Source organism: Manis pentadactyla, chromosome 4 (assembly GCF_030020395.1).
Source record: "Manis pentadactyla isolate mManPen7 chromosome 4, mManPen7.hap1, whole genome shotgun sequence".
Lineage (NCBI taxonomy): Eukaryota > Metazoa > Chordata > Mammalia > Pholidota > Manidae > Manis > Manis pentadactyla.
In genome coordinates this window covers 125,870,253-125,897,474 of record NC_080022.1, presented here as the reverse complement: position 1 = coordinate 125,897,474, position 27,222 = coordinate 125,870,253, and the positions used below count along the sequence as shown (strand labels likewise).

At 45.8% G+C, this 27,222-nt stretch overlaps 1 protein-coding gene across 6 annotated transcripts in view; it reads left to right on the top strand.

Moving 5' to 3' along the window:
- The window catches only part of MYOCD (myocardin), a 95,055-nt gene that overhangs the window by 51,569 nt on the left and 16,264 nt on the right, over window positions 1-27,222 (top strand). For 5 of the 6 annotated variants that reach the window (XM_036920699.2, XM_036920696.2, XM_036920700.2 and 2 more), the window contains 6 exons: window positions 7,533-7,708; window positions 10,280-10,405; window positions 14,989-15,230; window positions 16,789-16,942; window positions 23,335-24,264; window positions 26,127-26,270. In XM_036920699.2, the coding sequence (XP_036776594.2) occupies window positions 7,533-7,708; window positions 10,280-10,405; window positions 14,989-15,230; window positions 16,789-16,942; window positions 23,335-24,264; window positions 26,127-26,270 (1,772 nt within the window). The remainder of the gene's footprint in view (window positions 1-7,532; window positions 7,709-10,279; window positions 10,406-14,988; window positions 15,231-16,788; window positions 16,943-23,334; window positions 24,265-26,126; window positions 26,271-27,222) is intronic. The other variant, XM_036920697.2, reaches the window with a different exon arrangement.

The window sequence follows — 27,222 nt, the reverse complement described above, 5'->3', positions numbered from 1 at the left end:
GCTTCCGTGCCCTCTCGGGGCACCCCTCTCCTCCCAGGCCTCCACATGTCCACCAACCCAGAAGCTTTCCGGTTTTTATGGAGGCTCCATTACCTAGGTTTGATTGATAAAATCATCAGCCACTGGTGATTGTATTCAGTCTCCAGCCCCCACCCCTCTAATCACCTGGCTGGTTCCCATGGCAACCAACCCCTACCCTAAAGCAAGGGGTCCAAAAGTGGCCTCATTAACATAACAAACGACACCTTTGTGACTCTCAGCAGGTAAGAAGTTCCCAAGAGTTTTAAGAGCTCTGTGTCAGAAGTGGGGGCCAACACCAACTATGTATTTCCTATTATAAATCACAGTATCGTAACTAAGAGCCACTCTCTTAGGGCAGAATACTGAACAGAACAAATCTCTGTGATGAGGGAGTAAGGATGTGAGAACAGAGATTACATCCTCGAGTCAGCATGGCCTTGTGCTGCTTACAAATGGGTCATATTACTTAAAGATCCCTCAGGTACAGAGACCCCTGGGAGCCTCCTCCTCCAGCCTTCCTTCTCTCTCTGGCCATCTGAGTATTTTCTTCACTCGATGGGAGCATCCCTTAGCTACCAGGGAAGCTGTTTATTGTCCAGAGGCCTGCCTTCTGCCTGAGTGAAACAGAATCCCAGCTGGCTTTCCCAGCACTTCAAACCCTGGAAGGATCCTGGTCTTCAGCTCCCATAGACAAACCCCTGCTTCTCACACATCCTCACCTTTTCCTTGGTGTGGACCAGGCAGCCACCCAAACACCTGAGTCACTGTCTTGTCAATGGGTTTCAGCCCCGGGCAAGTTCACTATGGATTCAATGTGACCAAAGAAATGACAGTAGAACGTTCTTGGGGTGAAAGGGTTATTCCCAACTTTATTTCCACGGTGGCAGGTCAGTCACTAACATCCCATTCACTCAGAGCAAGTCTGCATGCAGCAAGCTGGTCTCTGCCTCTGGGCTCTCTGCCCACACAGCCGTTCCAGTCTCTGTCCTCGGCGCTGCCACCACTCCAGCCTCTGCTCTGCTCTCCTGCAGCCTTGCATCCGTGCCACTCTGTCACCCAGAGCACTGGGCAGAGCTCTTACAGAGTCAATAACAATGCATTGCCAACATGTGTGTAGTGAGCTAGCCAACCAGGGCCAGGTGAGAATCCTGGGCACAGGAACCTTCACTTTATCCACAGACACCTTTTCAGCTACTTACAAAAACAAAACAAACAAACAAAAAAAACCGAACCTGTAATTCAGAATATACAGCCCATTAGAAAGAAAATCACTTCTTTTTATTCCCATAGCCCTTTAATACACAAAGCAATGCTTTTAGTCCACCAGCGGCTGGCCCAGAAGTCACCCATTTACAACTGTTGCCCACATCACCACAAGATCCTACACTGGTCTTTGCTCTGCTTTATCTCTAAGGCTCAGACTTCAGGACAAAACAGATTTTTGTTTACTAAGAACTAAGTCATTTTTCAGAGACTCTGGGAGTCTCACCCTCTCTGATCATTCATTTTTTAAGGCAAATAGACAATAACCATGATCCAAGTCAGACAGTTTCCTTTGCTTTTAAAGAGGAAAGGTTTGCTTTGGCATAGTTTCTCATGGACAACATCTACCATTCCACAGTGAGAAATAATTTCCAAACTGTAAATGATCCTTCGGGAAAAGAAGCCAGCCCACTGGGTCATACATGAAATAGGCTTTTCTGAGGAAGGTTCTGGGAATGGAGTGGGAAAAGAGAATTGGGGCTGAGGCCGGTTGCTTTTGGGGAGAGTGTGGGAGAAGCAAGGAGGAGCATGGGCACAGAGAGAAGGCAGCTGGCCTGCTGGTGGCCTTTGCTGCCCACTGGCAGGGTCACAGGCTCCACTGAGATCTGGGCAGGGGCACCTGCAGCTGGGGAGTGGTTCCTAGGCACCTGATGGAGCCAGGGGTGAGGTCCCATAGATGAGCATCTTTACACACCTGATCATTTTCATTCCTAGAGAATTAGCCTCCAGAGCTCATAGAAGGCAAGTACTTCTGTAGATCAACCACCTCTCCTGACTCATGTGGTCCTAGGATCAGGATGTATCTAGAGACTTAAGGCAAATTTCTAAAGTGCCAAGAATCTGCAGAAAAGGAATCCTCGTTCCTCCAAACATCCACTGACATCTGTTTTCATAATAAAGGCACCCCATCCCCTTCAAGAGCACTGGGTTCTGTCTTTGTTGGACAATGAATCGTCCTCTATAAACTGTGGTGTCTTCAGTGCACTGACTTCTCTGTAGGCAAGAGCCACATTTCAACTATAGCCACTTCCACATGGATCACCTCCCTTTGGAAGTGAGCTATGCTTCCATCTCTTCCAGGAGGCTGCCAGGAGAGGGTCTGAATTAAAACAGCTCTCATGCAGTGTGCTGCTCAGGCTTGCCGAAGATAAGCAAGCGAGGTCCAATTTCACATTCCACTTCGTGCTTTCCAGCCCTTGGTGTGTGGGTCCTGGCAGAAAGGTACCGAGGAATCGATTATCTCACTTTAATCTTGGAATTTGAAATGTTTATGCACAGGAAAGTACAATTGAGTCATTCTCTCATCACTTCCAAGAGGGAAAGGGAAACTCTGTGTCGCCAGGGTAAGATCCCCAAGGGGCTAATGCCCAAAGCCAGCCCTGTGGGCATAGCCGGGGGATGATGTCAGGGCTTCCCAAAGCAGGTCCCTGTCATCACACTGCCTGACATGTCTACAGGGACAATAGCCAGGGCACAGCACTCCAACAGCTCCCAGTAAGCTGCGAGCCATGGGAGATTGGAGTAGAGGCCCAGGGTCCCAACATAAAGCTGATAGACTCGCTTGTTCCAGAGGCAGCCAGATAAGGCGTGACCTTTGTCCCTGTCCACAGGAGCCTGGCCTGAACCAGGAAGGAGAGGAAGTCCAGGGACACTCCTGCTCTGGGGAAGGTCTGTCTCTGCTTGCCCAGAATGAATCGCTCGAGACAAACCAGTTTTCCTGGCTCTGGAGTGATGCTGAACTTTGCAAAGCTGGCCACAGGATAAACTGCCTCCTGGGTGGTCTTTTGTTTCGATCGCAGTAAACTTGAGACAAGCAGATGCTCCTAACGAAAACAATAACTGCAGCTGGGAATTCTGAACACTTGCACATCAGAAACTGAGCTCAGTGCTTTACGTCTGTTATTTTAATCTGCAAAACTCTGAGTGGTAACCACCATTACGATTCCCATTTTAGGGATGGAGAAACTGAGCCTCTAGGAGGTTAAGTAGCTTGCCAAAAGCCGTACTACAGTGCAGTGGTAGGACCAAGAAATGATCCACATACATCATCTCAAAAGGAAGCCACTGCCATTTGCTCTCGGGGGCCACTCGGCTGTTGGGTTCTCACCCCGAGAAGCTCAGTTGACTGTGGAGCCATGGGGGCCTCTTCCCTTGGCTCATCTGCCCTGGGAGTCGCAAATCCAAACCACTTGCAGCCCTGAGGGAGTGGCGATTGGCAAGCCCCCAGGTGGGGCTTTTGACCTGAGCCACCGCTAAGTGGTCCCCCCTTGTGTCTGTGAGTGATTTCTGACCTGGCACATCAGGCTTTTTAGAGACCAGACAGGAGTCACATTTGTGGCCCTGGACCTCACCTGTTTGTTCATCCAGGTGTAAATAACCACTCTGTACATGGTTGCATGTACATGGGGCCTCTCTGTGTTTATGGTTCTGTGTACATGGGGCATTTTTATGTTTATGGTTGTGTGTATACATGGCTTCTTTGCTGACTCAAGCATATGAACCTCTTTAAATGATTAACATCACTTGATAAATTAGGCTCCTAGAAGCTGCCTCTCTCCAGGGATTGGCTCCCCAAAGAATCCTGTCTCCGGGCTGGGGGATTTCTTCCTCACCCTTCCCACCCCAACTCAGCCAATCGCCATTCTATTAGCCTCCCTGGCATTCTCCCCATCATTGACATCTGCCTGCCTTCTGTGGTCCTGTCCACAGCTGACTGTCATTTCAGGCTCAATTCGATCCCCCCTCCTCCAGGAGTCCTCTCGGACGACTGCCCACTGCCGACCACAGCATTCACCCGAGCCTGGTCCTTGACAGATTCTCTGACTGTGTCCCACGGAGATACATGGCTAGCCAGCTTGCCACAGTCTTCCCGCTCTTCACCCCATCATGTTCCATTGTGCTTCCACTTGTCTCTGCTTCTCTTAAAGTGTGAAGGCTGGAAGTGAACAAGATAACTGGGGAAGTGAGCTTGGTTGCCTACTCCTTCTAGACTTTCCCACGCCATCCTAGTGGCTCCACCTGAGGTCACCCAATGGCAGCTGTCCACGTGGGAAGGGCCTGCTGATCTGCCACCATCCTCCCAGCCCCCTTCTGGGTGAAGTTCCAGTGAGATCACTGTTACCGCCCTTCCCAGAATCCCCCTTCTTTGTTCTCCAACCAGTCCCTCAGACCTCAAAATCTCAGGTAATGGAGATAAACTTAGTCCATGTGTGCAGAAAATGGAGACACATTGTCCATTTTCTCTGCTGCCCCCTCTCAACCCTCTCAGTCATTCAGTTCCTTCAAGGGCATGTCACCTGACGGCTGCCAGGGAGGGTCATGATTTTGCCACCACTTCTGCTGGTGGCTTTGAGAGTGTGATGGCTGGCCTCAGTCTCAGCTCAGTCCTTATATAAGTGAGAGCCTGGAGCCTGAGGCTTCTTCACCCGTAAAACAGATGTGAGATCCCCTCCCCTGACCTTCTGGACCCTTATGAGGCCCCACAAAAGTGATTATTTCTGTTATTGCTGCCACTATTAAGTGAACTACTGATGCAAACTACTGTTTTACCACTTGTTATCGCTCCACTTGAAACAGGGAAGTGGGGTTGTGGGGGGTTAAGAAGAGAAACCCTCTCCCCCTCCCTGACCCTCACCTTATAACACTTCTGCTCACATGTTAGAACCCCTGGGCAACTTTGCGATTTGGTCAGTTCCCTCTGAGGTGCCCATATTTTGGTTATGATCCTCGGTGTGGGTGCGGGTGTGGGTGGAGGTGGCAGGGGCTGGGTGGGATGGGGGAGTCTTTGTCCCATGAAGGATAAGGCCACATAGAGATGATCTGTACCCACCTAGACCAAAGAAAGGGGAGAGAGAATGTCAGATAGTAAAGCTCTCAGATGGAGCGTCCTTTTGGTGGAAAACACTGACTGGGTACAGTTACGTACGTGGCTCTCTGAGAACTGGACTGGTGCTGGCTCAGCGTATGTGCCAAGCAGATCCCAACGAAATCCTGTGATTTCTGGGATGCAGAAGGTTTAATCTCCACTGCCATGCCCACCTGGTCTTCAGTCACACAAGTAATCCTTTTAACAGGGACAAAGCCTTAACTCCACAAACAAAAGTAGGACTGGAGAGTTCAGTGAAAATGCGGTTTCTAAAGTAAAGAAACTCAGGTTCAGTTTACAATGGAAGCATATTCGTGGAGGCAACTGGAAGGATCTTCCTGGGCAGATCTCAGGCAAATGGTGTCCTCAAGAAAGGATGAATGGCATATAAATGCTTCACATTGCATGAAAATGACAAATAGTGGTCTATTTGCAGAGCCCAAGGTTTGCTGTGAGGGAAGGGGTGCTGTGAGCTAACTCTGGACTCCTAAAAAGAGAGGGGGGTGTTTCAGACCTCAGCACTGTCTTAGGGAGGCTGTGGGGTGTGGAGGAGTTTGAGTGACCCCTGATCTCCAAGAAAAAGTAGGCATTTACCCCCAAACACCCAACAGAACTCCACTCTTAGAAAAGAAGTTTCTGATACATAGAAAAGGCTACCATTTGTTTATGTTAGGTGATACATTATTATATATTATTCTCTCTAATTTTCTATGATACTATTCTCTGTGCTTCTCTATCATTTCAAATTTTGTATCGTTAAAAAAAGTGCACCTCTGAAAATAAAAGTTGTAAAATGAAAGTTCCCATTGATAAAATGGAATACCATGTAGCTATTACTAAAACAAATTTTAAGACTGAGGAGGATCTCTGGGTTGCTCACATGGCAAGGTCTCCAACAAACACTGAAGACTGAAAAAAGCAAGTTTCCAAAAAGTCTTGCGACGTGTATAGAATTAAATCTAGAAGAGGCAATGTATCATTAGCAGGAAGTAGGTCATTATGTACACTGGGCATTTTTGCATGGTGTACATTTTCATAAATATAAATTACTTTTATAATCATAGAAAAGCAATAGTGACTTTTATCAACAATCTCGGAAGCCCTGGAGCAGCAAAACTGGTCCCAAGTCCTTCCCGGTGAGTGGGATGCCCCAGGGGCCGGCAGCTGGGGTTGCCACCTGCCCCATCCTTGTCTGGCCTCTTTCCTGATTTGACACTCGGATGTCTGAGTCAGGGTCCATGACAGATGCCAGCAGCAGTGGCGATGACAAGCCTCAAACCACATTTGTTCCATTACTTCCAGCTCCAGGCTACCTTTCCAGTCTCCACGGTGAGAGCTTCTCTCTCTTATCTGCACAAAGCAGAGTCAGAAGTTCTTGTGAGTGTGACTGCAGAATACCGGGCTGGAAAACTTCTGATAATACCAAAATTCCTTTAGAAGAGCTGTGCCTGGAATCGGGTCAGAAGTGCTATGTGGCCTCAGCACACTTTGTACTGTGCAGTTTGGATAATAAACCAGATGAAATTTGGCAATTGAAAAACATTCAGGACATATAAGGATGTCATTACAGTCCCATCTGCTTGATAACCCCACTCCCAAGCTAATGTACTCCAAAGCTCATGTAAGCTGCAGAGGAGGAACCTCCGCATGGGTGAATGGTTGAGGATTTCCAAAATAGACACAAAGATATGAGGAATAAAAAGAAAATCCAAACAATAAGAAGAAAAGTTTCTGAGACAGATTTATGGCTTTTATACATGGATATGCATTTGTTGAATGGGGCTTTGAGACAGTCCGGTGCCATTAGCTAATTCTGACATTTAGGAATTTAAACTTAGTAGCTGGTCCTAGCTGATCCTTAATAGCAAAGTTTGCAAAAACATTTTGTGCTGTGTGCCCTGCTTTATATTTGAACACGATGGAAATGACACACTGTCTTGTCCATTATCTCTTTCATCATAAAACCAGAGGAGAGAGGAGGGCATTCTCCAACTGCATCCCTCTTTGGCCTCATTTTGTATCCAGAGGCCCATTTTCTTTCCTTCATCTTCCCTGATGTTTCATCAAGATACAGGTTCATATAGGAAATGCCAGGAATGGATAAACCTGAAAATAAAGTTGAACAAGTGATGATAGACCTTTAATGTATCACTTATTCTTCCCTGCCAATCCTGTCACTTTTATAAACACAAGTTCCCATGTGGAGTAAATAGATGAGAAACCAAATAACGTAAAATACCTTCACTCTGACCTTGAACTGGAAACAGACCTGTGGAGATAGACTTGTGTTCCTAATAGGCCTGACACACTGAAGCCTTTCTCAAAAGCCTTTTGAGGAGCCTAAGCCACTGACCCAGTGCTTGGACTTCTTTCACTCCCTCAGGTAACCGGGTGAGTCTCTCCAAATCAGCAGACACATTTGCCTTTGAGGAGGACAGCAGCAGTGATGGGCTTTCTCCAGATCAGGCTCGAGGTGAAGACCCCCACAGCTCGGCGGGATCCCCCCCAGACACCAAAGCGACAGAGACCCCTGCGACAGGTGCTCTGGGGACAATCCAGGTAAACAGACCACACCTCAGCCTGTCATCCCTTCACAGTCTTAAAATCAACAATGCCACGGTCAGTTTGGCTTAGAGGCCCTGAGACATCTCTTGAAGGCACACCCCCTTAGCCTGTCCTCACCTGCCCCATCCAAGGCCTCTAGAAAGCACTGAAAGTGAATCTCAGAACTCTACCCTTTGACTGGCTTTAAGCATTTACTTTGCCAAGCAGATAGTTTTTACCTCCATTTTTATAGACAAGGTAAAAATGAGGCTCGCTGAGATTAGATACTACCAACAACCTCCTGGGCAGAATGTGCCAGAGCAGCAGTGGCTTCCAGCCCACACTCTGTTTCTGCCCCGATCCTGGGGGCACGGGCAGCAGGAAGTGCTGACTGGCTGCAGTGCAGGGAGACCCGAGCTGGTCGGCTGTTGGCGGGGTTTACCTCCAGACCACCACGAGGTCCGCTTCCTGCCCCCACGCAGAAATGGCACTCACCTCTTCCTGGACCAATCCACCAGCTGTCGAGGTGTGAGGGACGTACGCTGTCAGTCCTGTTAAAAGCACATTTGTAAAGAACAATGCTAATTATGAATGGCTACTGCCATTAGTCAAGAGCTCACTCTGCCGGGAATACGTGAGCGTCTCCTCTGGGATGTCGCGGGCCCCTCCGGGCGGGCCACGCGGACGCCGTCCCGACAGAGGAGCGGCCGGAGCTCCGGGAGGCTGAGAAGCCGCCCGTCCAGGAGCCGCCACGGCCTGCGCACAGCCCTCCTCAGCCTCGCCCCGCAGCAGGCACCGGCCCCAAGAGCGGCGCAGCGGGCCCGCACGCAGGGGGCACGAGAACAAGCGTGGCGGCCCAGAGTGAGGCCCCAGCCCGCTCCTGCCTCACACCGGCTTGGAGAGAACCCTTCAGGCCCTCCTCTCCCGTCAAAGATTTACTCCTCCTGGCCTCACAGCAATGATTCAGTGGATTGAAATTTGTTATTATGTTTAAAAATCAGTTTTACATTGTAAAGCACCCTACGGATAGCAGGAAAAGTATCAGCACTTATCACCCCCAAACTGCTCTGGTGGCTGCTGGTTCTCATGCCATTCGTCACTCTGGGGCAGGGCTAAGGCTGCCAAGGAGAAAATATGGAGTTGGGGAGCAGGACAGGGGTGAAATGCAGAGCTGGAATAGTCACACGTATACAAGAGTTTATAACCAAAGCATCTTTCCTTCCCCGACATGCTGCAGCTGGTCATTGCCAACAAACTTCTATGACAACATCAAACAGTGTATCAGACCATTTGTATCTATTATTGTGATGGTAAATTCCTCAGCTTCTGATTTAAGAATGGATTGAGGAGAAGGAAAGTTCCTTCTGCTAACCTCACGCAATGGGCAGCAGGGAAGATGCCCTGACGCCCCGAGCAGTGGGGGCCAGATGCAGCTCTGTAATGTCACCCCACCCAGCGGCCCGCTTAACAGATAAGGGCGTGGAGGCTCCGAGGGGAAAGGCCTCAGGGTGGCACCGAGAAGTGCCGGGGCCACATCAGGAGCAGCACTGAGCCTTTTTGCTACTGTCACAGCACAGGAATGTAGGAAAGGGAGAGAAGATAATTTCCCCTTTTCCAAGTCTTCTACATACAGAGACATGCCTCTCCTAAAGGTTGTCATGACATTACACTCACACATATATGGACACACATACCTACATATGCATACATGCACATATATACAAATATGTAAGGACATACATATGTACACAGACACATGCAGAAACACACATATTACACAGAGACACATACATGCACAGAACACATACACATGTGCACACAGACACATGTACACACATACATATACACACAGACACATATGCACAGATACACTTATATATACACACAGACAAATGCACATATATGCAGAATACATTCACACACAGATACACATACATACATACATATGTACAGTTACATAGACACACAGACCAAGTACGTAGTCACAGAATACATGTGTATGCCAAATGATACATTTATATGTATACACACATATACCAACATAGACACATATGCATACTCACGCACACACACATATATATACACATAGACCCAGACACACATACACATGTGCACACATGAACTATACATATAAACATATACACACTTGCACACATACATATATATACAGATTCATACACTTGCCCTCCATCTGCTAACACCTTTCATCTAGTTTTTTTTATTGCCCTACTTTCCCCTAAATTTCCTACACCCACCCCACCTTTCTTTCTTTTTCAACCCCATTATCATGTCCAGCAGGTGGGCCTCATCACAGATAGGTGGAGCCCTCACAGGGTAGCCAGATGTCCCAGTTAGTCTAGAACAAGCCAGTTCTATACCTGTCTTCTGAAATAATTATTAAAAATGACCCCTTTATGTCCCAGAAGTGTCCTCACTTTGTTGACAAATCATATTCCCAACCCCTTTCCCTGGAGGAAGTGGTCTATATATACTTAGATATGAAGCTAGGAGTGGGGGTTCTACTTTAACCCTTCTACATCATAGTTCTTACTCTGCACCCCAATAATGCTAAAATTTGGATTTCAGGATCCTACTTCTGGCTCAGAAAATGACAGGACTGACTCAGCCTTACAGCCTGGCAACCAGTCAGACAGGGGGAAGCAGGAGCTCGTTGCCCTCAGCGCCGCGCTCCCCGTGCACGCTGCTGTAAAGGTATGGATGGGCTGACCTCCAGGAGCCTGCCGAGCGCATGTTCCCAGGACCAGCTCAGGGCAGAGCTTTCTGAGTTAGGGCTGACAGCATGAGAAGAGTCCCACAGACCCGTGTATAGTTTCAGTCCTCTAGGAACGAGGTGAGACAGGAGTTGAACAATGGGCCATCCACAGAGATTCTCTGATCTGTGCAGCTGAGCATGGGCCTTCCCTACAGAGGAGAAACCTGTGTTTGCATTTCTTTGGGATCACAGATCAGTGAGCAGGTTCCTGACTTAAAAGACTTCCTAAGCTCATCCTGGAGATAGACAGCTGATTGTAATGCACTCAGGAACCATAAGTGACATAAAATAGGTATGGCAGAGCTGAATCTTATGCAAGGGAAGCAGACCTGGAGGCCTTGCATAAGGTGAAACCTCTATCATTCAAGCCAATCTCCCTGTGGAAATAAAGATAAAGGGAAGGGTTATGTTTGCAGCAGGCACATTACTATAAGCAGTAAGGCATATTTTTTATTTCATAGTTCCTCAGCGTTCTATCTAATTGTTCACAGGATGTGCTCTCCTCAATGAACTTGCTTGCAGTCCTTTGGCCTTCTTTGTTATCTTTTATGCCAAAGAACTTCCAATTGATATGGAAGCATGTTTCTCAGCTCTAGGGTCACCCCTTGATGCTGAGATGACTCTTATGAAATGTTGTTTTAAATTACTGTAAATTGAATAAGAATCAATGTTAAAGCAACGGCCACTGCACTTGATAGACGCAAAAGTGGATATCATGTCCTAAGATGGACAGGAGGTGTTTCAGTTCTCAGTGAAGCCCCCCAGCCAAACTGCAATGGCTTAAACCTGCTCCCAGTCCCTCCTTCCCAAGGCTTTGAGATGATGTGACTGCGGCTGAATTCTGTTCATCATAGCTGGAGGGAGAAGAGGGTTCACATTGTCTCCAGTGGGTGTACAGAGAGAAATTTTATTAACATTTCTACCAAAGTACTTAAGTTTTGCGTAATTCAAATTAGCAAAGGCTTCAGCTGCACTGTACCAAGGGAACATGACAGTTGGTCTGGAAGAAGGACAGGTCAGTTTCTGTGAAGCACAGGTTGATTCCCAGCTGATCCAGCAGGACTGGTTGTTTATGTAAGAGCCAACATCCCTTCTGCTTGGTCAGTACCTATGTTCTCAGTGTTAAATAGCCATCATCTGTAAACTAAGGGGATACAAGAGGGCCTTCTCAAAGAAGGAGGCAACTGAGCTAGGGAAAAACACCTCTGCCCTACTGGCTTTATAAGGTCTGTATGAGGCAAAGAGAGAATATACAAGAATACTCTGAAAGCTGTAAAACCCTAGGTAAGCAAAGGTGTTCTCGATGCAGGCTCCGTGAGGATGTGTACCAAAGTTAATTAAACCATGATTCCTCCATAGTCTAGTTGGGTACCATGGTCACCATGAACGCATGTAAGTGTTTTGAGCGAGGAAGAAAAATATGCCTTAGATGCCTTGAGTAGACATTTCTCCAAAGATAAAGAAATGGCCAACAAGCACATGAAAATGTGCTCAATGTCATTAGTCATCAGGGACATGCAACTCAAAACCACATCAAAATACCTTTTCACACTTGGCAGAATGGCTAGAATCAAAAAAAATGAAAAGTAAGCGTTGATGAAAATGTGGAGATTGGAACTCTGAGACATTGCTGGTGGAAATGTAGAATGGTGCACCCACTATGGAAACTGTGGTGGTTTCTCAATAAATTATGTATTGAATTCCTATACAATGCAGTAATTCCACTCCTATGAATATGTCCAAAAGAATTGAAACAGGTATTCAAACAGAAACTTGTCCATGAATATTCATAGCAGTGCTATTCACCATAGTCAATAGTTGGAACTAACCAAACGTCCATCAACTGAAGAGTAGATAAACATGGGACACAACCACACAATGGAATATTATTCAGCCACAAAGAGGAATGAAATCCTAATATGTGCTACAACCTGAATGAACCTTGAAAATATGCTCTGTGAAAGAAGCCAGACACAAAAGGCCATGTATTGCATGGTTCCATTTATATGAAATATCTTCAATAGGCAAATCCATAGAAATAAAGAGATTAATGGTCTTCAGGGGCCTTACGAAGGAGGGAATGGGGAGTGACTGTTTATTGGGTATGGGGTTTCCTTTTGCAGTGATGAAAATGTTCTGGAATTAAAAAATACTGAAGCTTGTACAATAATTGCAAATGTGCTGCCACTAAATTTTGTACTTTAACGGTTGCTATGGTGATTTTTACATCACTTGTATTTTACCACACTGCAAAAAGAGTTTCCCTTGCCCAGGTGGCCCCAGCACCCGGTCAGGGCCAGCAGCCTAGGAAGGAGAGCAGGGGCTGGATTCTAGTCTGCCTCACCTTGTTAGCAGGATGTGCAGGGCCATGACCATCACCAGGCAGCCCCAGCATGCCATATGAGACTTGCAGATGGGAGACAACAGTGGGGGTTAGGAGAGGCTTCCCAAGTGAGCTGGGGTTTGGGCTGGACTCAAAGGATGAGCTGCAGCCAGATGGTATGTGGAGATGTGACTTGCAGACAGCAGAAAATTGCAAGGAAAAGAGGCTGGAGGGGTGAGCTGCTGGGGACGGGAGCCTAGGCAGGAGGGTGAACTGTCTTTGGCAGACTAGAGTTTGGACTTCACCCTGCAGGGAAGGACATGCCAGCTGATTGGAAGCTCCTGGGTGGCATGCTGTGTGGCAGGCCCAGTGTGTGTGCAGGTCTGCACCCAAAGGCCTTCAGGAAGTCATGTATTCTCTAGCCACAGGCTGCACCCCCTTCCCCCTCGCATTAAACTAACCTGCTTTACACATTTATGCCTGGGTCTTCAACCACTGGATTGTGTATCTACCTCTGCTTTAGAAAGATGAATGTGAGCCCCTTCTATTGGCCATGCAGTTCTAGGTAGAAAACAAAAAAGTAAACCCACAGCCTTAACTCTGGTCTCAAAAAGATTATGAAACTACGTAGTCCGTGGATACAGTAGTCTTTGCTTTGCACTATCCAGAGAAAATGGATCCAATTTTAGTACCTTCTAGAATGTTCCACATCCCTGTACTAAGGCAGCGTGGAGAAAAATATCCTTAACCCACTTAATCGTTAGGCCTAGGGCTGCAGCTCCTGCCGGCAAGGCAACCACCAGAAGCTGAGCTGGAGCAAAGCATACAGAGCTGACTGCAGGAGCCCTGCAGAAATTCTCCCAACTGCAGAAGACTGATTAATGCTAACTGAATAATGAGCAGAGAGCAATAGAGCCTGCCACCAAGCACATGGGAAAACTAGTTCTCATTATTTATTCATTTCCAAGAAGAAGTCTTCTTAAGAAAACACAAAAGAGGCTTTGGTGGTGGGATGGGCTGAGTTAGAGAAATGCAAGTCGTAGGCTCCTTTGGATAGGTCCCCCTCCCATGTATGTGTTGTGGTTGCACGGGAAAGCTGCCCAGTCGCCATGTGCCTGCCAGCTGTTCCGGAGCCCCCTCTTCTGGACACTGCTGGTACCACAATTTCCCTCCAACTTTTTCCTCAATCCTCTGGAAACTCTCATCACATGTGTTTTAATTTCTACCTTCTGTAATAAAGTCAGGGTTTGAAATTTGTATTTTTTTAGCTGGTTACAGTATAGACCCATTGTTCTTGCTACATGGGGGCCTCTTGACTTCAGGAGCAGATAGATATAAGCACACTGTCCTCTAAGACCTGTTATTATTCAATCTTCATTTTTGTCTTGCTTCTACTGATCCCTGAGAAAGAAAGCAAAGAATATTGTCCCCAACTTGTAAGTAAGATAATGAGATGTAGTAACGTAATTGTACCACGTTCAGAAATTTGTCTTAACTTCCCAGCCTGTACCCTTACTCCTTTCCATGGGTCCAAATCATGTGCTATGATGGGTAACTTCCGAAAGGGTTCCAGTGGGTGGTTAACCCTTCCCATAGCTAGTAAAGTATCAGTATTTCACAGGGTGCCATGTCCTGGTCTTATATCAGTATTTGGGTGGTGGTGGGAGGGGAAGTCTTAGTTTTTTTGGCATGAGCAACAGAAATTCCCATTCTGGGTTTTCCAAGACAAGCTTAATTTCATCTAACTTTATATCATTAATAGATCAACTTACTGAGTGCTTAACTAAAGGTGATTGATTTCATGTGTATATATGAAAGAACATTCCTATGAATCCATCCCAAGATCAGAATGTATCCTTTATTAGGCTATCAGTCAGTTTTAGGCTGGGAAAGTGCCCTCGTGAAATTCAGGCTTACATCTCACTCTACGCAGGGAGGAAAATTCTCCTGGAGGCACATCGAAGGTTCAGGATTCCCAGCCTGAGGAGTGTCCTTCCAGCATACATGCACTGGCAGTAGATTGGTCCATTAGATACCTTAATGCCCCCAGGATCTCTCGGTGCATCGTACCTTGGCTGTACTGTATTTCTGGGATTCAAGAATGCCCATCAGGCCAAACCTTCTTGCAATATGTCTTTGTTGCCGAGTTATTCCCATTCATCACCTAAAGCATGTGCCATTTCCCCACCCCCTTTGCAGTCCAAGCCCTTGAGCGACAGTAAGAACCGCCACAAAAAGCCCAAGGACCCAAAGCCAAAGGTGAAGAAGCTCAAGTACCACCAATACATTCCCCCAGACCAGAAGGCGGAGAAGTCCCCGCCGCCCATGGACTCAGCCTACGCGCGGCTGCTTCAGCAGCAACAGCTGTTCCTGCAGCTCCAGATCCTCAGCCGGCAGCAGCCTCAGCTCCGCGGCGGCTACGCCCCCCACGCTCAGCTCCAGTAAGTCGGGCAGCCCTGGGGGACCAGCCCGGTACCGCTCCACGTCCTCACTGGGTGTGCTGCGCGGTGCTGTTTTGGAACCACGCACAGCTTTTCAGGAACATGAATCCAGGAGGGAGCAAGTAAATCCATGCCTCTGAGAAGAGGCCTCTTTGGGGAAAGGGAAAGATTGAATTGTGCAACAGAGAGAGAAACCATGAAGAATGCATGTTGGGGTGGTGAGTGATTCCCGTACGGGTTACGTTTCTATTGAGTTGGCTTGGCACTTGTGCTTTAGGAAGCAACAGAGCTGAGCCACTGAGTAGTGGCCTCAGAGATTAACTCTTGAGCCCCAGAGGTGTGACTTCTTGCCAGGTCACCTGTTGGATGTGGGTTTTACTTGTCTCTGCTCAGCTTTGGCTGTGCAGGCAATTAGGCTGAATGCCAAGTATAATCAAACTTCATGTGGGGTGCTCCTGCCTCTGAAGGATAGAATATCTGCTGAATCATAAATGGATATGCACTCTACCATTTGCCACAGTCTCCACTCCTCCCTCCTGTATACCCAAAAGTTAGCTTGAGTGTCACTTGTCCCTTGCCATCTAGATTGCACTGCCATGTTCCTCACCCTGACCCTTCTGCTGATATTTTACTTGCCTGATCCTCATAGGCAATGAGCTTGTGATCTGATCTAAATGCAAGTTACCCCCTAATGGTTCTGGTCACCTAATTCCAACATATGGGGAGGGGTTCTCTACATCCCCAAGCAATTCTCAGACACCAGCTGGGGGTCCTACAATTCAACTCAATTCTGACACTATCCATCTGAAGATAGCATTAGATCCCACAGGTTGAGGGCTCGGTCCCACAAGTCTACCCTTCCATCCCCCTCTTCAGATACCAGTTCCAGGTCTAGAAGTTGTCACCTGGGCTTCTGACTGACCAGCTATAGATAGGAGGTTCCCTTCACCTCCTCTTGGGTTCAATTAATTTGCAAGAGTGGCTCACAGAACTTGAAGAAACATTTTGCTTACCAGATTATCAGTTTATCATGAAAAGATGTAACTCAGGAACAGCCAGATGGAAGAGATGCACAGGGCAAGGTGTGGGGAAAGGTCACGGAGCTTCAAAGCCATGTCTCAGCGAGCCACTCTCCCCAGATCTCTATGTGTTCACCAATCAGAAGTTCTCTGAGCCCTGTCTTTTTGGGTTTTTATGGAGGCTTCATTGGGTGGGTGTGGTTGATTAAATCATTGACCACTGGGGACTGAATTCAACCTCCAGCCCCTCTCCCCTCCTTGGAGGTCAGGAGGTGGGACTGAAAGTTCCAACCTCTAATCACAGGGTTGGTTCCCCTGGCAACCAGCCACCAGCCTTAGGTGGGGTCCAAAAGTCACCTCATTCACAAAAAAAGAGACACTTTGGTGGCTGTCTTAAGAAATTCCAAGTGTTTTAGGAACTCTGTGCCAGAAACCGGGATGAAGACCAAATATACATTTCTTGTTATAAATCACAGTAGCCCACCCCCATATATATATCTGACTGTGTTTTGAGTGCCTCTTCATTGTTTGTTTTGCAGGGAACCAAGTGAACAGATGGTTAGAAATCCAAACTCTTCTTCAACAGCACTGAGCAATACCTCTTTGTCTCCTGTCAAAAACAGCTTATCTGGACAAACTGGTGTCTCTTCTCTCAAACCAGGCCCACTCCCATCAAACCTAGATGATCTGAAGGTATAGCATTTGGCATCATTATTCTCTTTTTCTTCAAACAAATACATCAGCCATTTTACTAACTGAGTTACTGGGATGGAAGGAGAGACAGGTGGGTGACAGACTCTTAACTGCTGGGGTTGAATACGCCCGGATCGGAACACAGACTCCCGGCTTCATGGGCTATGTAACGTTTCATCGTTTCTTAATTTTCCTGCATCTTCGATTCTTCCTTTTCATAAACAAGTTATGTTAAGTCTTAAATGGAATCGTACACACATGATAGAGCTCAGCACAGAGAGTAGCTGTGAGATTGGGGAGAGCTTCCAGAATGCTCTAAACCAGTGGTCGTTTCCCTGATGAACTGTAGCTCTGGGGGAAACGTGTTCCCAGCCCTGGGTGAATAAACCGGTGTGTCCGCAATCGGTCAAGGGGAAAAAGCTAGATTGGGAGAGACTCAATCATCTGGCTCCATCATCTCCTCTAGCCGCCACTCTTAGTCTCCCGTCCCTGGGCACACTCGCCTCCCCATCCCCGCCTTCCAGGAGGAAGTCCACGGGCAGATCCCCAGCAACTGCCAAGCACCAGACCAATTATGCAGCAGAGGGGAGGAGAGAACAGCCTCTCTCTTCCCAGAGGCTGCTGGAAGAAACCCCTATTAATACGTACATGGACTCAGGCCAGGCAGGGGATTCTGGAAATACTGCAATTTACCCCACACAAACTTTCACAAATCTCTGATAAAATGAGAAAAATAAGAACCACATAAAGGGATCTTTGTACATCTAGGTGTGATCAAGGTATCTAACTACTCTTTTCTCAAAGTATTGATTTCCTTCCAATGTTTCGAATGCTAAAAGATCCTTTCCATGAAGAAATGGTGACAGTACTGGATGGAAGTAGAATGTTTCTGGTAGGGTATTATGTCTCTTCACTAAATAAGGGTATTATTAAATAAGATATTAGTCCTTATTTAACAAGATAAGCTGTTAGTAACGTTATGTCAAGTATATAATCTAAAACAATGTGCTGTTCAGTGACATCCCCAAATCTGAGAACTTGTGCCCTGAATTGTAGCAGCAACTCTTTAAACACTGTATGTATACTAGCAATTTACTCCAGGCCACAGACAACATGAATCTCAGTTTGCCGAGAAGACATTGAGCTTTTGAGTTGAGCCTAGCGTGTTTCAGGGGCACCCTCAGGACTGGCACATGCATGCATCCAGTCTTTGTAAAAACACTGAAGAAGACACATGCAGGGCCTTGGACTTCTCAGTGTGAGCGCACCCACTCCCTCCAAAGCCTCCCTCCATGTTCAGTGACTGCACCTGTGCATCTGGTTTCCACCCACCTATTACAGCCCCTTTCCCAAAGGACCTTATCATTTTTCCCCAAAACCTAAACTCCTTAAGATTCCCCATCGGCATAGTTGTGCCAGTCTAATGGCATTTCCTCAGTTGCCCTTTCTCCCCTTCATTCCCATCTCAGTGCTCAGTCATTATCTTTGTGGGTAAAGGTAGGAAGGAGATTATTTCAAATTAAAGGAAAGTCTATGGCTGCCAAGCACCAACATGGTAGATAAAAATGTGTCTTGAGTCCTGAAATCAAAGGTTTCTGTATTCCTTCCACTTGGAGTAAAAATGTTCAGAGTACATTGAGCTTGGTTCAATTTGGCATCCATAAACCCAGAAGAGCGTGCCAAGCTCAGGCTAATGCTCTTCAGAGCAGTGGGCCACCCACCCACTCCTCCTCAGATCATGAATCCATAGAGAGAAAGGTAGGCTCTGTAACCCTGAAAACACGCAAAGTGAAATAAGCCCAACACAATGGGACCAAAGCCGTGTGATTCCACTCATGTGAGCTACGTAGAGGTCAGATTCATAGAGACAGAGAGAAGGATGGTGGCTGCCAGGGCCTGGGGGAGGCAGGATCAGCGGTGAGTGTTTAATGGGGACAGAGGTTCAGTCTGAGCTGAAGTGTTCTGGAGATGGATGGCGGCGATACTGCCACAGCAGTATGAATGTACTGATGCTGCTGAAATGTGCACCTAAAATGATTAAATGAAACATTTTATGTTATGTGTCTTTTACCACATATAACATAGAGTTTTTTTTTTTTTTAATGCTCTGCCTCTGGATGGGAGCTGGGGTGAGGTAGGACTGGAGATGCCTTGGCCCCAGAGAGAACATAGTCCAGATACGATGTGTGCCGTCTCTCAGTCCTGAAAAGTGCACATGCTCAGAATCATTGGCTGGTTGTAGTTAAAGTAATTAGCACGGATTTTAGGAGATGGTGGTGATAGTGGCTGTTACCATTTTTCTGCTATGAGCTCTCAGTCCTATATAGAGTGGCTTTAGGTTTCCATCTTGCAAAGTAAGTTTGAAATGTGAACATCAAAATCAGGATCTTAAAGAGGTTAAATGATGCAAGTTAGCCAGTTTCTAAGTGGCTTCTACTTAAGTGGCTGATTTCAAAGGCTTTGCTATTGTCATTTGAGATGAGAATGGAAAGGGAGGGACGATGGGAGAAATCTTAACACTTGACCACTGAGTTTATGGGGAGAGGTCACCAGGGAAAGTTCCACCAGTGGTAGAAATTCAGAGAACAAAACTAGGAGCTGGTTTGGAGGGATGCTGGCAAGTTCATTCACTCTGGAAAGTCGAGTGTCAGGTACAAGCAGGACAACCAAGAGACAAAGTCTGGCCAGTTTCCATCAGTTAGAAATATACCAACCTAGTCCAGCTCCCCTGTGTTGTCAGGGACGGGGAACAGAAATTTCACATTTGCATAGTGGGGAGGGTTGAAACCGCAAGAGTGAATGATCTGGAGAGAAAGCAAAATGGGGAGAGTGGGAGGAAAGAAAGGAGGGGAGAGAGAAGAATGGATGGAGGGGAGAGGGAAGGAAGGAGAGAAGGGGAACAAAGGAAGCAAATGATGGGACCACGTTTGGGAAAAGGAAGACATATGAGGAATTAATGAAGGTGACCCTCAAAAAAAAGTAATCAGGAAAGGTAAGGTAATGAAGGGGGTTCTTCCAGAAATGCTCATGTGTTCCTACATAGAGGTAAGAAGGAAAATGCACTGAGAGCTTGATTTCTCATGAAAAGGTTATAAATGGTAACATCACAGCATATGGATTTGTTTGCATCCCGGTTCTAACCAACCAGAGAGTGAGAGAGCCAGAGAGCAAGTGAGAGTGAGATCATGATGGGGGCCAGGGGGTGTCACGGGGAGTTTAAACCCTGGAAAAACATTTGATGTATACAAAGAAACAACTGTTCATTTTTTTCTAGGTATGATACTGGTCTTGTTTCTAAATTTATTTTAAAAGTACTTATCTTTTAGAGAAAGAAACCAAAATATTTACATGTTAAATTACATTTGCTTTAACATAATTCAGGGAATGAAGGGAAAGAAGTGGTTTGGGATATAAATCAAACAAGATTGGGCATGAGTTGGTAATTGTTGAAGTAGGTCGATGGGTATATGGAGTTCATTACACTTTTCTATCTCCTTTCCTGTATGTTTGAAATTTTTCATAATAAATGGATTAAAATATTATCAATGATTAAAACACCAGTAAATTTAGAAGAGAAATATATACAAACCTTTGTCCCAAGCAAGCCCACACAGCATAATATTCTGAAATTTAAGGTAAACTGAACTCAACAAGTACTCATTTTATTTTAGAATATAAGCTGCATTATTTAATAATGTAGTTTAAATTATTCAGTGCCAGAGCAGATTCTAAAAATAAATGTAGAACTCATTAATTTTAAGTAATTTAAAATTAAAACAATAATGAGTTGCCATTTTGTACTTTTCAAACCAGCAAATCTAAAAGAAAATGATAAAATAGTGCTAGCAAGGCTAGGGGAGAGAAAGTATATTTGCTGCTTATCATAATCCTTTTAAAATAAGTTTAAGCTGATTGCAAAGTAATATATGTTCATTATGGAAATAGAATGTATATAGAAAAGTAAAGAGTAATTTAAAAGACAGCTGATGCACAGATAGCATTGAAGAATATATTTCCTTCTAGACTGAAAATGCATAGGGACATATTTTTAAATAATTATGTGAGCATTAATTCTGGCATGCTGTTTTATTCAACACATCATGAACATTTTTCATAACTTGTAATATTCAATAACATTTTTTTGTAATGGCACATATTATTCCACCAACTAGGTAATGTTCCTCTATTGGGCATGTAACTTGCTTCCAAAGTTTTGCTATTAAAAATATAATTTGTACATAAATTTATTAGGTTCTCTGATTATCTCCCCAGGCTAACTACATGGGAGTGGAAGTCCTGAACCAAAACATATTAATATTTTTTTAAGTTCTTGATACATATTGCCAAATTTCTGTCCTGAAATTGTATCCAGTCTGTTCCCAGGAACAGCGTGTTAACACAGCACACCCCACCCTTGAATGTGCCCACTGAATCATGTGGGGCTCTTGGTAAAATACAGGTTCTGATTCAACAGGTGTGGGGAGGGGCCTGAGACTCTGCATGTCTATTACTCTCTCAGCTGCTGGTCCAAGGACCACACTCGGAATAGCAAGGTATTAAAGAGCTCTTTTTTTTTTTTTAACATTTTTATTCATTTATTTTCACTCTCCTTCACTAACAAAGTGTTGTTAATTTCTTTATTGGTTTGATGAACACAAAAATATTTACTTATTTCCATTTTTTAGATTACTAATGATGGTACACATCTATTATCAGCCATTTTTTTTAAGTTTTATTTTTTGTTTGTGAAGAGTTGGATCATGTCCATCACCTGTTTTATATTGGGTGTGGGTTTTTTTCTTTTGGGTTGTTAAGCACACTTGACACATTGAGCTTCCTAACACTTTATTTTTTGTCTTGCTATTATTTTTTTTCTGAGATTGCTATTTGCATTTGCATTTTCTTTTTGGTGTTTTTGACTCACCGAGTTTGTGATTTTTGTTGTCAATAGTTTTATGATTACCTTCTTTGCTTTTCTGCTCAAAAGATCTTTCCCTACAGAATAGCAGAAAACATGACCCTCTGTATTCTTGTAGCTATTTTTTTGAATCATTGACATTTAAGTGTTTAATATATTTCCTATATTAATTACAAAAGTAAATACTTATGCAGAATAATTGGGAAACAGATATGGAGAACTATTCTTAATACTTCAGCCTATCTTTTTTCGATCTTTTCAGCTGCAAGGATAGTTTTAAATAGTTATATATAGATACTACATTTATATAAGTCTTACTAAAACAGAATCAAGGAGTTCAAACTTTTTTTCACTTAATAATATACCATAAACAATTACTCCAGATTTGATATCAGCCAATATCTATAGCATCAGTTTTAATGGATCTAAAGTATTTCATCATTTGTATGCACTATCATTTATTAGTTTCCATGTAAACCTGTAGTTTATAATTTATGAACATTATTTAAAAATGCAGGGCTGAAATAACTATGGGTAAATTAACATAATAAAAATAGTAAAGGCTTACAATGCACTAACCATTTCTGAGGCGCTATTCCAAGTGCCTTAAAAATTTTAAGCCCTTTAATCCTCACGAAAAATGTACAAGGTAAGTCTGATTCTCTGCATCTTTCAGAAAAATAACTGAGGTGCAGAGTGAGCACTGAGCCCAGAAGTCAGACCAGGGTTTGAACTGATGGTCTTACCTCTGCCCATACTATTCTCAACATGACTATTGCCCAGCTAGTTGTTAAAGGTTAAGACACAATAGTTCATGTAGAATTGTGGTTCTCAAAAACTAGTCCCCAGACCAGCCGCAGGAGCATCTCCTGGGAACTTGCTACAAATGCAGCTTCTCAGGCCCCACCCTAGAACCACTGCTTCAGCTGGGCTCGGCCGTCCATTTCTAATTCGACGATGACCTTTAAAAGGTGTGTGTATTACTACACTGGATTAACACAGCCGGTCCTGGGCAGGCCCAGGTTTGAGAACCACTGACAGAGGGAGTGTGGCAGGCAGAGCATACTCACCTAGGAAGCAGAAGGCTGGCTTCTCCGTGTGCTTTGGGAGGACTGGCTGCAGGCTAAAGGCTAAACCCCGGGCAGAGGTCAGTGTTCTCACCTATAAAATGGGGACAAGGACCAGGATGGGGGATGAAAGCCGTAGACTAGGTGACCTCTGGTTCATTTAAGCTCTACGTTTCTATGATCCCCAGATCATGAAAACATGAGAACTACAAATTTTAAAAGAATCATTCAAATTGTGCAAAACTTGTCTGCATGGAGGAGAGGGGAGGAAATTGTCAACGAGTATTGAGAAGGGAAGTGGACATGGTAAAGTTCTGCTTGTGCTGTTCTAAAGCCAATGTAGTAATAAATACATCTTTTAAAGGATGTCATTGAACAGCCTGCTAACTACGCCCTACTTTCTTTAGGTCTCCGAATTAAGACAACAGCTTCGAATACGGGGTTTGCCTGTGTCTGGCACCAAGACGGCCCTTATGGACCGACTGCGGCCCTTTCAGGACTGCCCAGGGAACCCTGTGTCCCACTTCGGCGATATAACTACTGTCACTTTCCCCGTCACACCCACCAGCACGCTGCCCAGTTACCAGGCCTCCCCTCCCACCAGTGGCCTGTCCAACGGCTTCTACCACTTCGGCAGCACCAGCTCCAGCCCCCCGATCTCGCCCACCTCGTCCGACCTGTCGGCGGCGGGGTCCCTGCCCGACACCTTCCACGACGCGTCGCCCTCCTTCGGCCTGCACCCGTCCCCGGTGCATGTGTGCACCGACGAAAGCCTGCTGACTGCGGGCGCTCTGCCCGCCGAGCTGGACGGGCTGGACTCCGAGAAGGACAAGATGCTGGTAGAGAAGCAGAAGGTGATCAACGAGCTCACCTGGAAACTCCAGCAGGAGCAAAGGCAGGTGGAGGAGCTGAGGATGCAGCTGCAGAAGCAGAAAAGAAACAACTGCTCCGAGAAGAAGCCGCTGCCCTTCTTGGCTGCCGCCATCAAACAGGAAGACGCCGTCTCCAGCTGCCCTTTTGCATCCCAGCCAGTACCTGTGAAAAGACAGAGCCACAGCTCCGAGAGCCAGCCGCCGGCTTGTGAAGCGGCTCACCTCCTGCCTCTTGGGAACACTCACTGCGGGGAGTCCTCAGGTCAGACCAACGTACTTTCTTCCACATTCCTCAGCCCGCAGTGCTCTCCCCAGCATTCGCCTCTGGGGGCTGTGAAAAGCCCGCAGCATATCAGTTTGCCCCCATCGCCGAACAACCATTACTTCCTCCCTTCATCGTCAGGCACTCAAGGAGAAGGGCACAGCGTCTCCTCACCTGTGAGCAGCCAGGTGTGTACTGCACAGGTAAGCACTCCTTGCCCCACGCCCAGCGCACCCCTCCTTCTGCAGGTGGGATGAGGATTTGTGACCGCTAAAGAGTGGACGTTGGAACTTTTAATGGGAAGGGTTTACCAATACCCAACAGCAACTCCCAGACTCCAGATCCGCAAGCCTCCCCAGTAGATCAAACTTGCTTCTCTGAGACTGGGGTTGGCAAACGTGTTCTGGAAAGGGCTAGATAATGAATATTTTGGCTTTGCAGGCCATATGGTATCTCGCACAACTACTCAACTCCACAAACTCAGACACAGACAACTTGTAAATGAATGTACACGGCTGTGTTCCAATAAAGCTTTATTGGTAAAAACAGGCAATGGGCCCGATTGCCAACCCCTGTTTTCAGGACTGTTTGGCATAAAGCCTTAGCATAGGCCAAAGCAGTTCATCAGGAAAGCCAAAGGGGGAGTTACCAGACCCTACTGTTCTCTTGGTATAATGATCTCAATGGTGCAAATGTTTAATGAGAACCTACTGTGTGCTAGGCCCTGCTCTAGCCTCTGGCGATTAGTACTGAACTAGCCAACTCAAAATCCTTATTCTTGTGGGAAGACAGACATTAAGTAAACAGGTAAAATACATAATGTCTTAGAAGATGGTACAACTTATAGAGAAAAGGATGGCTTAGTGGAACACCTAGTTAAATACTAGACCAAGGAAGTTGGTCACCAGAGACTCTCCTTTGTCCACAAAGCTGAGGAATCATTAGGAAAGTCTCTTTGAGTCTATCTGAGAAAGGAAATTACATTCCCCAAAGCTTCTGGAATCTGTATTATGTGAAAGGGAATAGGAAGAAAAGTCATATTAATTGGACACCTGCCATGTGCCAAGTATAAAGAGGCATGTGTCTGAATAATCATGTCATCACAACGGCCTTATGACCTTCAATTCATTATTCTTTATTTGCCACTGAGGAAAATGGGGCTCCAAGAGGTTAAAGCAGTTGCCCGGTATCACAGGAACCCAAGACTGTCTGACTCTAAAGCACACAGCTTTGCTCACTGGATATACTGTACCTGGGGGTATGGGGTGTGGTCAGAGGTAATGAGAGTAACAGTTACAAACCTACCAAAGCAACATTCACCAAGTGATGCCCGCTCCTGAGTGAGCTCTCTGGGAGGAGGTGGCACTGATCATCGTCATCGTTGACAATGCATATTGAACGCATAGTGTCATAAGGAACAAAGGTAAAAATAGCCCTTGGAGCATAGCTCTGGACCATAATACATTCAGTTCTCATGATATCGCTATACTCAAGAAGATGTAAGCCTTATACAGTGATATTTGAAAACAGCAATGATGACATGATAAAAAGATGAGATAAAGAGCAATATAGAATAACATTAACAGTCTGTGCTTATGGCATTAAATGCTGCACAAAGTGCTGGGGAAGGGGTGGGAGGAGATGGATCATGGAGGGCTAGATAAGTGCCAGAAGGCTTTCCAAAGCATTGGACAAAGTTTGGATTTAAACAAGGAGGGTCAGGAAAGGGCATTCCATGTGAAAAAAGATAGGGAGGTAGAATGCAGAGGGCCTGCTGAGGGAAGTTCGTGGGGGCCTTGAAAGAACACAAGCTTGTAGAAGGAAATAGTACTTGACTGTGGAAGGTCTTGAATATCAGTCCTGGTTAGAAGTGTAGACCCTCTGCTGTGGCCATGTGGAAGCCATGCAAGGGTTTGAGCAGCAGGTGATATGCACAAAGCTAGATCTGAGACTTTGGTAATGGAACTCAGGGAGGTCTGAAAAGATAAGCCAGCATTTTCAGCAAAGGCTGTTCTCACGTATGCTGCCGGTGGCCATTCAATTTGTCACATCTTCCTTCCTACAGAACTCAGGGGCACACGAGGGCCATCCTCCAAGCTTCTCTCCCCAGCCTTCCAGCCTCCACCCACCTTTTTCTGGAGCCCAGGCTGACAGCAGTCATGGTGCTGGGGGCAACCCTTGCCCCAAAAGCCCAGGTGTGCAGCAAAAGGTAGGTGCCTGGGAAAAGGTTTAAACTTGGGTTGACTTTGCCTCTTCTTTCATCTGTGGCCCATGTCCTCCAAATGGTGAGCTTAGAAGGCAGAAATAAATGGTATTTTAGAAAGAAACAAGTCCACTCAAAAAGGACTGAAATAGATGTACAGAAACAATTAGGGCATTCCAAGGAGTCATCTCCTGGGATCATGCCAGATATCATCATGACCAAAACAACAGGCAAACAAATCAGTTTCAGTGGAGTTGAATATTGGAATAGGCGCATGTGGAAAAATAATGCTGGAGGAAGAGGGAAGTACATGGATCGGTGGAAAGGTCCGGAGAGGTGCAGAGAGCTGAGGTCCCAGGGCAAGATCTCTGGATAAAGGAAGAGCTGATACACTGCAGCAGGTGGAAGAGCAGAGGATATGAACAAGCCAGGATATAGGAGTCCCTGGGACTAATGACGTGTGATGAAAAGGAGACAATCATAAGATGGCTGGGACACAAAAGTGCCACCTGGCACCAGCCAGGGCAGGGTGTCCTTTGGGGACAGAGACCCTGACATGGCCCAGATGCTGCGCAGAAGACACTCACAGTGTGCAGGGATGGATCACAGGAGCGCCTCCAGTTCCGCAAACACACCACTCAGGAATGAAGTGGCCTGAGGGGTGTGTCACTCTGAAAAGTCCTGGCTTGATGGGCTTCTTTGGATTCTTTGACTTTATTTCCTTCTCTCATCTTGCTTTCTCTTCACAGAGGGGTGCACCTAAGTGGGGGAAATGAATCTGCAAGCTTCTCATCCTAAGCTGCCTCCAGCAATAAGTACATCATGCTATGCACTATTGTTAATACATAGCTTAGCTCTCGCAGGTTTTTTCCCCTTACATTGATTTTTTTTTTTAAATAATTATTTTTTATTGAAGGGTAGTTGACGCACAGTATTACATTACATTAGTTTCAAGTGT